General features: G+C 40.5%; 1 protein-coding gene across 2 annotated transcripts in view; it reads left to right on the top strand.

Annotated features, from left to right (window-relative positions):
- LOC147709418 (xanthine dehydrogenase/oxidase-like) overlaps positions 1-14,956 on the top strand; it is a 379,031-nt gene that overhangs the window by 233,350 nt on the left and 130,725 nt on the right. For both annotated transcript variants that reach the window (XM_086927988.1, XM_086927987.1), the window contains exons 17-20: positions 760-929; positions 7,221-7,344; positions 13,763-13,882; positions 14,281-14,377. In XM_086927988.1, the coding sequence (XP_086784114.1) occupies positions 760-929; positions 7,221-7,344; positions 13,763-13,882; positions 14,281-14,377 (511 nt within the window). The remainder of the gene's footprint in view (positions 1-759; positions 930-7,220; positions 7,345-13,762; positions 13,883-14,280; positions 14,378-14,956) is intronic.

Raw genomic sequence — 14,956 nt, 5'->3', positions numbered from 1 at the left:
TAATTAGCAGAGCACATACCTTTCAATAATCTACACACCATAGGATGTTCTGTAACTGCTTGAATGACAACCTGTTTGTGACTGGCAGAAATTGCAGACGTATAATCTTTAACAGCTTGGAAAGATTTCCCCTGAGAAGTCAATGAAGCTAGGAAATTGAGTACGGCTTTGACATTGGCTTCAAGGTACCTTTCCAGGGACCAGCTACGATGAAGTATCCAAGCTGACTCGTAAGCTCCTGTAATTCCTGGAGGCCAAGATGATTGAATGAGGTCAGAAGCTGCATCTAAAAGCTCAGAGAGAACTCAATATGCCCTGTAGGATTCCAAGTCATTAAATGCAGAGTCCGATCCAAGATCATAATCCAACAAAGGTGAGAGAAAGATATGATGGTTGTCTTTTCTTTCAATAGGTTCTCCAGTTCCTTTACAGCTAGAGTTATACTCTTTAATTATACATTCATACATGCATGCATGCCTTTCAGTCACTGATCTCAGACATAGCACATTGATCAAAAATGCCTCACTGGGCATTGTGTCACCTCAACCTCAAGTACTGTCTAATTGTAATTCAAACTGTAGGACATGAGACATACAGTGTATTTAGGAGATTCAAAGGCATTTAAAAAATAAGTAAAACACTTTATATGCTCTATATTTGATGATTAAATTTGACACCAGAGACACCATCACTGACGACTTCTGGAATGTTTTGATTTGTTCTGCATTCAATCCATCAATTGTGTGTCTTTTGTTTTAGGAGGTACCTGCAGGACAACCCCCTGAAGATATGGTGGGACGGCCCCTGATGCACCTCTCAGCTGCAAAGCAAGCATGCGGTGAGGCCATGTACTGTGATGACATCCCTCATTATGAGAATGAGCGCTACCTTGCACTAGTGACGAGCACCAGGGCTCACGCCAAATTAATGTAAGATCAAACTCTACTGCTCCTCCATGTTAAATCAGGTTTCATTGTCTGCAGGGTGATATATATTGTTACACTGCTTCATGACTCCTAATTAGCTTTCAAGGTGAGAACACTATTGTGGTGAACCTAAGGTTATCATGCATTTTATGTGTGTCCACGTGAGAGGAGCACCAAAGCCCCTGCTTGGTCAGTGAGGATGGCATAGGAGATAAGGAAATAAGAGTAGTCATCGAGGAACAAATACGCAGTCTGGTCTTGAAGGTACCTAAATTGAAGGATAGAAAATTGCTACTTGGTCCATGCACTGATGAGTTATATCTTTAGATAAGCAATCCTAGTGTTCTTATTATGTAACTGGATTGTCTCTTTTTATTTTTCTAAGTTTAATCTTCTTAATTATTGGGAATACTTTGCATAGTCGATATTATGCTCAATCTTGTACACAATCTCAGCTGATTTTACTAATTATGTTGATGATGTCTAAGTTAAGTTTTGCATAGAAAAAACCCAAATAACCATATCAACACCACCTCATATCCGCACCGTGGGTTCCATTGGATTAAAAAGAGCAACCTCTGATAAAAGGAAAGGATACTGACCTAATTTGGCACTGAAATCTTTCTAAGTCAATGTAGTGGTTAAAGTGGCCAGCATGAAATCATCATCATCCAAAATGTCTAGCCGCTTTTTCAGACTGATTACGAAGTGGAATTTAGAAGAGCACTGACCAATGCACTCCAATACTACTCTAATGCCATAAATACAAAGTCTTTCAGAGGCTCCAAAGGTTGTAACACCTAGCAGCCAGAAAATGCATGAACCTTCATTCCTTTTGCTCCTACTAGATATGAACATCAAGCTTGGGTTGCACTGCATTGTCCACAAAGTCTACTGGAGTTTGTAGAAGTCCGGAATGCTTATGTTTTATGGCCATGACTATGATTTTACAAGGAATCCTTGTTCACTAACTGCCTACCGCATGACCGAACAGAGCTTCAAATGGCAGAAACATGGTAGCAGATCCTTGGAAGTCCATGGCTCTAGGCTGTGGAATGTCTTTAACCCAAATCTGGAAGCTGCCACAATTTATGTGTGTTTCAGAAAATAATTCAAAACTGAACATTTCTAATTTGCCTACAATTGATCTCACTAGTCTGAATCTAATGCCTCACCTTGAACAACCAAACTCAATTTTCTTTTCAACAGATTCAGCACTCTAACTAACTAAAAGGGGTCATATCACATGGCACTCTACAAAATGTCAAAATGATCCTCTGAGGATCAGGACTTTCGCATATGGATCTTTAAATAAAAGGTTCACTGACACTTTGATGACTTTGCATAGTCCTCTTGCAACTTCTCTATGTATAGTAATGTGATTGCTCACGGTCCTGGATCTTCATGTGTAGAAGGTTAAGTAAGACCCACTTCAGCTCTAGCATGCCCTTGATGCCCTCTAGATATTACTTGTTTGACTGTAGGACAAGCAAGCTACTATTTCGATGGTGTGAGGTTATTGATGAATCTGATCATGGACAGAAGTCTATTTATATCAGGACATTCTCCTTTGCAAAGGAAGAAACTGAGTATTGCCCAGTATTTCAAAGACCAATGCAAGGCGCCATGTGGCACAGAGTCACAAACATAATTCCCATTCCTGACTATTGTAGAGCCAAGTCCATCATGCATACCTCATTCGGTGACCAAAGCATAAACATGAGGTATATCAAACATTTAGCAGTAGAAATATTGTGTATAAAAAGTAGGCTGAAAAAAAGATGTCAAATGTTTAGTCTACTGAAACAATAGAATGAAAAACAAGTTGTGGCTGTAAAACAAATCAAGAAATGTTGCGCCTTTTAGGGCAAATCTAAATATTCTGGGAGCAGGGTAAGAGGGCATCCTCCTGCTACAATAGAGAGGAGCATTGACAGTGAGGTGGGGAAGGACTGGAACTAATAAGGGGTTTTTAGGATTCAAAGAAGGGTAGTGTTAAAGGGTAGTAAGGTGATGGTAGGTTTTAGGGATTTGTAGCATTAAGGGGTAGATAGGACCTTTTCAATTTTAGGTTTTATACAAGGGTACCATGGCGAAGTATTTCAGGGTTTGAAGCGTTCGGGGATGGGAACGTTAAGGGTACTAATAAACATTATTTGAATTGTGATAAATAATAATGAAGGATAAGACATTGTTGCCCCAACAATTTTAACTCTACTTTAATGTAGTTGACATTTTAAAGGTTAATTTGATTTCATACAACCTAGCAAAAAAGAGATAAAAAAGAGGTAAAGAAGTTTTGTTGCAGTGACTGCTCAGTCTACCTTTTGGTGACCATAGACGTGGCTGTGGTCAGTTTGTCATTGTTTTATATTGTTAGAGTTTAATTCAATGTTATGCTCCAGTGCTTTGATTGCAGCTGCAAGAAAAGGTTTCACTTGCTGCAGCACAAAGGCAATACATCATTTATTTTGTCCCTTTGCTATTTCTTTTCTTAGAAAAACAACAAGATCAGAAAACCATAGAATTTGATTGCAGATGAGAACTGCAATGTCCATCTGTTTTGTAGCTTTCCTTGTCTTGATAAATGTACAAATCTCACTTTATTCATCATCTGCTGTATCTCTATCTCCATCTTAAGTATGCATTTGTATGCAGGTGTCTGTAATTATAGTATCTTAAACTCTTCATGCAACATGCATTTTTAAAATCTTGGTACTCTTTTCCTTATTGTTAGGAAACTGAGTCGGAAGGTCCCAGGGCAGACAGAGGCACCCAATTGTAACAACTTGGGTCTTTTGCCACTGCTGTCCAGGGGGCCCATGAGAACAGATTACCCTTTTTAGCACTTGACTCTCAGGATAACGAAACAGAGAAGTACTAGGGAAGGTGGTGTAGGCTAGAGAGAGTGTGTCTGTATTCCTGGGTGGCCCCAACACTCCCCCGGCCCTCCTGGGTGTAGAGAGTCAAATATGAAAAATTTGAATGTGCCCCATTGCCTTCAATCCATATTGGCCTCACTCGAGTACCTGTAGGAATCCTTTTACATCCGTTTTTTTTAAATCAACATACTCTTGATAGCAGCTTTTATTTTCCAACCCACGTGCCACTGCCTCTTATGCCCCTTATAGGACAATAATTATAAAAACTTTACTAAAAGAAAAAGGGACAGAGGGCAGGTCAACAAAGGGTGATGAGGAGTTTTCGAGCATTAAGAAGAGATTTGCTGGATCACAAAGATTTCAGCATATTGGCCCTAATATCAAGGTGACAATTCTCATTGACACCAGTATGAACGATTTAGAAGCAGTTCTGACAAAAGGTGCAGGAGACTCAGAGAAAACTATATTGTTAATTTCAAGAAGTTTGAATTGGGAATTTTTTTTCGCAGAAAAGAAAAGTTTTACCGATGTACTGGGCAGTAAAAATATTTTAAATGGTTCTGAGGTGAAGTGTGTTTGAAATCAAGACTGATCACAAACCCCTAACAGAAGTGTTCACGAGAATCAGCAATTGGGTCATGGCACTACATACATTTGATTTTGAAGTAATAATACCTCAATAACAATTGCATAACTGATTTTCTTTCTACCTGATGCAAAGTGGAGGTGAAAATATACAGAAAAGTTCACACAATCTTTAATGAGAAAAAATGGAGAAATATGATAGGGGAAATGTACTACTAAAAATATATTTGGTTAATCAAGTCAGGATAGAAAAGCAAAAATGTGTATAACATAGAGTGTAAGAAATATTGAATGTCAAGGATGAACTCTCTGAAAAGGGGGTGCTGGCTTAATTTTCAGGGGTTCCAAGTGAATGAAAGTTAGAAAGAGTTCCATTTTAATTGATAGTGCTCATGAAGGGTCTTTTGGAATTTTCAAAACAAATGAAAGGTTGGGAATGTATTTCTGGTGGCCAGGGCAAGTTGTATAAACTAAGGGACAGATTTACAAGCTCCTTGCGCCACTTTTGCTTCACTTTTCCCATGTTAAAAGTGGTGCAAAAAGTGGCGCAAGGGGCTTGTAAATCTGCCCCACGAGAGAATGTTGCCTTAGATATCATAGGAACTTTGAGCAATGGTGGATGTCAGCAATATTTCATAGTACTTATTAACATGTTCTTGAGGTGCCCACAAATTACTGTTTCATTAATGTTGATTTGTGCACAGTTGGGAAATGTCTTGATGACTTCTCTTCAGAGAGGGCCTTCTGTGCACATTGTTGATAAACAACGGTGTCCAGTTGGTGACAGATGAAATACAAAAGTTCTTATCCAACAAAGAGATTGTGCAGAAGAAGTTCATTGTTTATCAGTGGGGATGACTTCAAAGAGGTCATTTCTTCCTTACCCTGTCACCAGACTCACTACAGGGGGGTAATCAGTCTTTTGTGTGGGGACAGGACACTGCCCATTCAGGTGTAAGTGTCATCTCCCCCTTCCCATCCTCCCCGGGATGTGCCATGAGGATGCAGATGGGCACTCCGATACACCTACCCTTACTTTGTGTGTGGCTATCGAGAGGAAATGCACAAAGTCAATCTATCTCCCACCCCAGACATGTATGGGAGACAGGCTAAAGGCACACAGAGCTTTAAGAGTAGAGAAATGCCAACTTTCTAAAAGTGCAAAAAAGTACAATTAATGAATGGAATACTAAACAATGTCAAACACCCTGTCAGAGATCTGTGCCTTAATCCATTGCTTTTTTTCTCACCACGCCATTCCAGCTTGGAACCAGCCATATGCAAATCAGCCTTGACCCTGCTCCCCACAGGAACAGTCCATCCTGAGCTTCTAAACCAGGTCCTCCCTGGAACCAAGCTGTACCTGGATGATGAGGCCATAACTAGGGAAAAACCTTTCCTGGGTTGATTGAGTTTTGGTTTAGGGAGGACATGACTTGGCAGTTTGAGCTGGACTTTTCTGATCGGAACTGGGTCAAGACTGTTTTGCTTATAGCTGGGTCCAAACTGAGGTGGCATGGTGTGCAAAATATTAATGGATTGGGATCCGGCCTGAGTAATTGCCAGTGGTGGAGATTAATTCAAGCCTTTCATTTGTCACTGTTTTGTATACTTATGAATTTTCTAAAAGTGCCATTTCTAATAGTAATGTTAAATCCAGCTTTTCCGGCTAAGAGGATTTATCATTACCATTCCAATGATATGAAACATGACAAGTCTACTCCTTCTCAATCAGGAATTACAACTTAATTGTGGAATAAGGAATTCCCAATGTTAACCTATCAGAGGAGTTGGCCTCACTGCAGTGAAAAATGAATGTAGAAGTTTTCTGTACCAGGACATGCAAAACTTACCAGTTTATGGCCTATCTTTTAGTTACACCGCACCCTGCCCTATTGGCTATCTACTGCCTATTTTAGGGGTAACTTAGGTGTACTTAAAGGGGTGTTTAAGGCCTGTCAAGGGCTTTTAAATGCCAAGTAGATGTGGCAGTAAAACTACCTATGCAGGCTCTGCAGTGGCAGACCTGAGACATGTTTAAAGGAGAAGAGGTAGTGCACTCTACTAGGGATGTGCAGGTAATTTAAATATCACAAATGTGGATAAACCAATGTCACCATGTTTAAGGGGAGAAGCACATACACTCTAGCACTGGTCAGCAGTGGTAAAGTGCTCAGAGTCCAGACTCAGCAAAAAGAGGCGGTGGCAGGCAAAACGTGTGGGGAAGATCACCCAAGGCTGACAGATCTTACACCGCTCTAATACCTATTTTATAAATCATTATGCTAATTTACGCCTCTTCCATAGCAAAGCAGGTGAGATGCAGGTCTTAAGGCAGAAGGTTTAATTGAATAATTTCCCAGACAAAAAAGGGCGGATAAGCCGAGGGGGCTTAATGATCTATACATGAAATAGGGATTTCAGACTTCCATTACTAGATCACACTGGATTCATACAGCCATTTCTAGGGCCCCTTAGTTCACAATAGCCTTCGGTTTGTGCTTACCAAGCAGTTATAGTTAGGCAGCTTTTTCTCCCTTGGCTAAGATCTCACCAAATGCAAGCATTGGCTCATGCCCTGAGCAAGAATCATAGATTATCTCACTGTGATGGGCTAGGAACAAATTCAAATGACAGAGCTCATGGACTGTTATGAATAATAAGCAACAATAGGATATTTTGCCTGCAAAAGTACCAATGCAGTTGGTTCAAGTCACCTTCCCAGTTGCCACATCGCACCTTCATCTTCTGATGACCATGACCTAATGTAAAACGTTGTATAACCTTTATTTCCTTCACTGTTTGTGTGTCTATGTTGTTCTTACAGTTCCCTTGATACTGCAGAAGCTCAAAAGGTTCCAGGCTTTGTGTGCTTTGTTTCTGCCAAGGACATTGCTGGAAGTAATGTGACTGGTGTTCTGCATGATGAAACAGTATTTGCTGAAGACAAGGTATGAATGCTCACAAGGAAAAGGAGTAAATAATTGACCTAAGAATAAGACCAAGTTAAGATGGCCTAATATGTGTTTCTATTGTATATTTAGTAGAGAACTATCAACAATTGTTGCTAGTTAGCTGAGTTCCACTCAGTCACACAAGGAGAGTGAGTAGGTTAGCTGATGTAAAGTTAACAAAAAAATCCAAAGAAATTAAAAAGTTTACTAATGTGAAACATAACTGGCCTATTTCAAAATACCAATAAAAGAGTGTCTAATGTGCTGGGTAGAGTCTAGCTATTGTGGAGGGGAGGTGGGACATGGATATAAATGCATGTTACACCAAATGAAAAGAACCTGACAGCTATATTTTCAAAACTCATGGAAGAGATGAGGGCTGACATTAGGGAGGAGTGAAAGCATGATGGTGTAATGGGGGCATTAGAGTAAAAATAATAATAAGCAAGATTAGCAATGCCAATAGACCACATATTTAAAAGGGGGCCCACTCTAATTGCTTTGGCAATGCTTATTTGTCTAGGGTTTTATAGCCATTTGTAGTTCAAATTTTTCTGTATTTATTCTATATGCACATATGTCTTTTACTTCCCAGACGTTCACTATTCTTCAGTGACTACATTCACTACATTCACTGTTTGCCCATTCAGGGCTATATTACACATGAATCAGGGATCTTATGATACCGTAACGGACTATTAAACACTATAGGAAATAAAGGCCACAGGACCCGAAGAATGTTTTGCACAATTGTCTAGTATTTTTTTTTTTTAAACATTATAATTCCTATATAATCCGCCCTTGCTCCCTGAATTTCCACATGAACTTTTAAGTAATTTTTAACATCTTATTTGTTTCATAAAAATTGCCAGAAACTTGTTCTCTGTTAATAAAATGGTTTTTATGTCATGTACTTACTCACTTTAAAATGGAGTTTCATTTGTTTACTAACTGACATCGAAAAAGGCGGAGGGCCGAAACGCGTCTGTCAGTGCTGGGAGGTTCTGCACATTAAAAGCACTTTATTCAAATTCCAGTGAGTGCTCTCCTTTCTAATCCGGAACCATTTTGCCACTGTGGAGTTATATATATATATATTACATATATATATATATACATGCATACACACACAGTGGCATTATAGTTAGGTGTTGAGATAAAAACTACTGTTTAAAAATTAAGAATTAAAGAATTAAACTAGCTATAACTTATTACCCCATATTGATGGTGTGTTGTTGGGTTACTCCGAGCCCATTGTTGTGAGGACGCCTTGAAGGGTCGGGGGCTCCAGAATCGGGAGAACTTGTGCAGTAATCAAAACGAGGAGCATGACCCACCCACGCACCAGAAACCTACAATAGGATGCTACTACAGCGAAAAATTGGTGCGAGGTGGAAAGGATTCGTGAAGGGTGACATCCTTTATGAGCGTGCTGGAACTGAAGGGGATATTTTTCAGGTGAAGTGAAAAATCGAAAATTTACTTCACATTGAGGATTTACATCTTGCCTGACTACTCGCCTTAAAACCCACACTTACAACAATGACATTGTCACTTAAGAACACTGCAACCTCTGAAAAAAGGTGAAATAAAAACAAGAGCTTTCCGGGAGAAAGTGACATTGAACTGACAATGCATTGTGGGACCTGTATTTTGAGCGCAAGGTCACGTGAGGAACAATTTTAAAAGGCAGGCAAGAATGCACTTTGCAGACTGGGCATTCCTACTTCCTGCTTTGAGAAAGGCTGTTTGCCGAAACGTTAGCTTGTGGAAGTCTGCTGCGCTGCTGTAATACCTGAATAAAAGCGCTTTCTCTCCAGTATTGGTCCTCACGAGTTTGGTTTACACTGGATGGTGTGTTGATGGGTTACTCCGAGCCCATTGTTGTGAGGATGCCTTGAAGGGTCGGGGGCTCCAGAATCGGGAGAACTTGTGCAATAATATATATATATATATATATATATATGTATATATATATATATATATATATATATATATATATATATGTATGTATGTATGTATGTATGTGTATATATATATATATATATATATATATATATATATATATATATATATTTACATATATACATACGTACACACAAAGTGGCATTATAGTTAGGTGTTGAGATAAGAACTACTGTTTAAAAATTAAGAAAACCACTCATATTCTACAGTTATACTTTAGTAAACTAGCTATAACTTATTACCCCGTATTGCACTGCTTATGGTCCAATATATTACATCACCCATGACATGTTAAATGATTTGAATTTGAATTTTGAGCTATTTGTAAAGCGCACATTCACTTGGCAGTTTCTTGGCGCTATAGGATTTCAAACTGTGGGGGAAGGAGAGAGCTATGGGCTGAAAGCTTGCTGAAACAGAAAAGTCTTGAGGTCTTTTCGAAACTCCATGTAAGAGTATGAAGATCTTAGGGAGGGGGGAAGAGAGTTCCAGAAGGTGGGGGCCAGCACCGAACATTTCTGACCACCAGATCGTTTCTTCTTGAACCGGGGGACAACTAACAGGGATTTGGAAGAGGAGCGCAGATCTCTGGCGGGACTGTAATTAATAATGGCGGAGTTTATAAACGCGGGGGCGGTGCCTGCCCGAGCTTGAAAGGTAAGGCAACCAAGTTTGAAAAGGGCTCTTTGCTTGATTGGGAGCCAATGAAGGGCCATAAGAAGAGGGGAGGAGTTTTGGAATTTTGGTAGACCGTATACCAGGCGAGCTGCCTGGTTTTGCACCTACTGAAGGCGTTGGAGTGCATAGGCAAGGGCGCCATTGTAAATGATGTTTCCATAATCGATCTTGGATAAGATCATGGCTATAACAATCAGTTTAAGTGCAGAGAGGGAGAAAAACCAGGACACTTTCCTAATGATGCGTAAAGTAAAAAAACAGGAGGAGACAACAGAACTTATGTGGGTGTGAAGTGTTAAGTGGTGATTAAGCATGATCCCAAGGGTCTTGACGGAGTGGGAAGGAGAGGGGGAGGGACCAAGAGAAGTGGGCCAAAAGGAAGGTGTCCAAGGTTGCCGCAGCCCCCAGTCAGGATCAACTCTGTCTTATCTGGGTTGAGTTTAAGGTGGTTTGCATTCATCCAATCCCGGATAAACAGCAGGACTGACTGGAAGCTGGAGGCATCTGGTGAAGAAGAAGAAAAATTAAATATAAGTTGGAGGTCATCAGCATAATTGTAGACTGTGACCTCCATCTGTTGGAGTGCGAAAATAAGAGGGAAAATGTAAAGGTTCAATAAAAGGGGGGAGAGGGAAGAGCCCTGGGGAACCCCGCATCTCACCTTGCTAGGTGAGGCTGAAAATTCGGCCAGATGAACTGCTTGTGTGCGCCCCTCCAGGAAGGATCCTATCCAGGCGAGAGCTTGTCCCCCTATGCTTGCCGCCTTGACACGGGACAGAAGAATGGAATGGTCCACCGTGTCAAAGGCGGCGGATAGGTCCACGAGGACCAGAGCCTGAGGGGAGTTGGCGTCAAGTCCTTCCCTAAGTTGGTCCATGACTGAGATGACCACCTTTTCTGTGGAATGTCGGGGGCGAAAGCCCGCCTGGCAGGGTGCAAGATTATTGCTGCTCTCAATAAAGAAGCTGAGCACCTGGGTGGGATAAGACTGCTACTTTTCCTATGATGTAATTGATGATACCACTCAAACCCCTGGCAAGTGCCCAAATCCCTGCTACAGGGTGACCAGATCTTGAGAACCAAAAACCGGGACATAAGATATAAGAAGGACTGCAATTTTACATCACCGTGCTGTGCAGAATGACAACTCTTATCAACATAGGAACACAGAAGTAGCGCTAAAAAAAAAAATGTATTATTAAAACCAGCATCATACATGTTAATTAGATTGCTTCCCTTTAAAAGCTGCTAAGTAGCACACTGTTCGAACACCCAGTAAGTGCTTCTCACTGGTTTCAGTCGACCTCCTCTAAAAACCGGGACATGAGCCAAAATTGCAGAAATCTGCCGGGACATCTGGGGAAAACCTTGGGCTGTCCAGGCAAATTCTGGACACCAGGTCACCCTACTCTGCTACGCACGGCCTTCAGTCAGGCCCTGCGTCTGGCTCTCTTGTTGGCGTCCAAACCCCATAGTGCATGGCCAACCTGGCTTTCGGGCAGGCCCTGTACCTAAATCCCCTGTTGGCACCGAGCCCCCCCCCGCCCCCCATTGCGCATGGCTAAAGGGGGTTGTCCACAGGTATTCACCTCCAGCAAATTATTTAGGAGAGTGGTTTGTTTTTTATCTTAAATAGTGTTTTGCAAGTGGTATCTTTTTCAAATGGCATCGCTTCTCCACCCATTTGCTCTTACTTTGTGTAGTTTATTTGCTATACTTGGTTCCTCCCTAAAAAGGCACTAGGGCTCTAATCTTCCAAGGAAAAGAAATCACAACAGAGCAGGATTGAAAGTACATACAGAGCTCTTGATGACCTCCCAATTTATAAAGACATAGGGCCTGATTTAGATCTTGGATATAATGGAATTTATATTTCGGCGGGCGGGCGGGATACCCTTCACCGGTGTGAGGGAGTTACCCATCTGTGAAGATTTAAATCAGGCCTAAAGATTCAACAAAATAAATACATACTCAAGCTATACTGAAATCACTTATAGATGTTGCGTCTATAATGTGGGAGGAAAGCCAATGGTGTGGTCAAGTTAAACAAGCCAGCTGTTTCCTTATTATAGTCATCCAAAAAGGGTATCTCTGAAGATACTGATATTGGCTAATAAAACTCAAAGTGACATACATCCCTGTTTGTGCCAGGGAACATTTCGATTAAGAAGGCATTTGCTCATTTAAAAGATGCTTTGGGAGAGGGTAGCAGCAGTTGGACTGACTTCCAATGCTTATATATTCCTAGACACTGAGCAGGTATCTCGACTTGATCTGGATAAAGACTTTCACAGCATCAAGCAAGATGATATCAGTGGAACAAAGGAACCTGTGACATGATACTATAGGACATCTGCATTTTACAATGTTTTTTGCACTTGGGAGGCAAAAGCTATGGAATGATGGTAGAGGTGCTAGTTACCTCAATTACTATCTGCAGTATCAAGTCACCTTGATCCCTCTTCAGTGCTATCGATACCATGCAGTGCAGCTGCCCTAATGTTGAACCCTTGGATCAGGAGACACAATTCTTGCCAGATCTGTTTGGAGGTCAAAAAAGCACTCATTACCTTTAAGTACACACGCTGACACAAACATGCATAAACACAAGCACACACACTCTCTCTATCTCTGTCTCTCATTCGTCATCTACCTCCTCACTATCCCTAGCATTCATTCTCTCTGTGTAGCTGCTTGCCCTTCCTATGTCCTGAAGTCAGAGTGTGGGCAATGGAGCAATAGAAGGACAGAGTTGCAAAGCCAATAGTTCTAGCTTGCATTTTGAGTTGTAAGTAAAACATTAAGATTGCCTTCTGCAATGAAAAAAAACCCAACACAATTATGATTTTTTTAATATATATATAGTGCACCTGTGAATGAGATTGAGATATGTGATGATTCAGTATTCTTTTGACATGTAAAATTGTCCCTCATGCGTTGCAATGCAAGCACTCCATGGGAGACCGACTCATACACTGAATAAACAAAGTCATTTATATATATGGTGAGAGAAAAGTACTCCTCTGGGCAGAACCACCTACCATTCTGTGTGTCCTTCAAAGAATTAATAACAATTGGTTTTGCAGACATCTGTGTTGTGAAGCAAGACTTAAAAATGCTTTATGACTGGACATTTTTGTCATTTTATCCTAATTGCAAGGATTGTTTTCCAAGGCATTCAGAAAGGGGGGTGGGAGGGAACAAAATAGAGACATGAAAATATGAGGGTAAGAAAGACATAGTTGTATAGCTGAGGGTTTGGAGGAGACAAATGCTGGAATAGAAATGGAAATAGAGAATTGGAATTGGACAGAAATTCCTTACCTGTTCCCAGTTGAGAACACTGTTCCTTTTTTTGTTTGTTTGTGTATTTTATTTGATAGTGGACACTGAAAAAAACAGCTCCATGTCATTGCTATGTTTACTCATTAATAATATTGTGCAAAGTTGCAGGTTTTCATTTCTGCGCACTTCGCTAAGTTATGTAACAAACATTCTAATCTTGTAATATAAAATATAAATGTGAGAGCAACGATCTGCAAAACTGGATTTTCAGAACAAGAATCAACAAATTACATGTCTGTTTTTCCAAAAGTCTAAGGTATAATTGAAAAAGAAGGTCAGAATTTCAAACCTCTCTCTATATAAATTTTAAAGTTCATGAATTTTGCCCAAGTCTACTGGAGGCATAGATATCTTGCCCATCCCTGCTCAGTACTCTGGGTGATCCATGCCTGCACTGCAGTCTAAACACAGCTTTTACTTTCTGCAGGTAACTTGCATTGGGCATCTTATTGGTGGAATTATTGCAGACAGCAAAGATCATGCTCAGAGAGCTGCTAAATCTGTAAGGGTGACATATGAAGATCTTCCCCCAATCATCACCATTGAGGTAAGGATAACAACGTCATACAGACAGCTGTATATTTACTAATAAACTGACCACTGTGAAGTTAACTTATGCAATACACAATTGTTGATAATGGATAGTATCAGGTGATTGTGTATATTGTGCATATTTTTTTTTATCTTAGAAATGTTTTAAAGCACCGGAATCCATTATCTATCAATATCTTTGTGTGTTAAAATTTCATAGTGGCTATTTATGCCCAGTCGGTGGTGTATGATTTATTTTGGTCTCATATTGAACCAGATAAATAGTATTTTCCCTGCAACAGACTAAAACCTACCCTGATGTCTAATGTGTGTAATTCTTCAGGTCTTTGGACTACTCTACTAAAATGTTTCCTATTTGTCAATAGATCATTAATTTCTAATATTGATTCCCAGGAAGCGATAGAGAAGCAGTCCTTTTATGGGTCATACAAGAAGATAGAGAATGGAAATATCCAACAAGGATTTGAAGATTCGGACTATACACTGGAAGGTAAGTTAAAACCTGCGTTTCACTCTCATAGCATGTGACCAATCTTGTCCTATGAACAACAGTCAATATTTGAATGTTGTCAAATTGATATATAAAATATGATTCAGAAAAATGAAATGCACAAATTCTAATTATCTCTCTTTTAGCAATTAGCAATTGCTTGATCTTAATTTATGGGCGTTAGGGAATTGTTGGGTAGGAGCCAAGAGGCTACTGACTCTTCAGGTCACTACGCCCGCTATAGAACTTGTTGGAAGTGGGCATAACCCTCTCCCAGAATTTCCGTGTATGCCTTTACAGAGCTGGCTACTTCCGAAAGATCGTTTCCACCTGGGTTTAGCCCACCTTGGGGGTGGTACCAGCATGTGGGGGGCACAACTACCAGACTAGCTAAGTTTCCCACCTGTTCAAGTGCCAAACGGGCTCTGGACAATGGGGTTGACTTCTTCTCCAACTTTTTGAAGCTTACCAGCTTAGGAAGGCTAATCAACAGGGTCTCCTGAGGCCAGTGGCTCTCACCCTAACAGTTCAGAGCAGTGTCTCGGGTAGCAGGTTTGCAGAAAACAGTCAGGAAGCACA

This window comes from Lissotriton vulgaris, chromosome 6, assembly GCF_964263255.1.
Source record: "Lissotriton vulgaris chromosome 6, aLisVul1.2, whole genome shotgun sequence".
In the NCBI taxonomy this organism is placed as follows: Eukaryota; Metazoa; Chordata; class Amphibia; order Caudata; family Salamandridae; genus Lissotriton; species Lissotriton vulgaris.
Note: the sequence above shows the minus strand (reverse complement) of the source record. Positions and strands in the feature narration are given on the sequence as shown.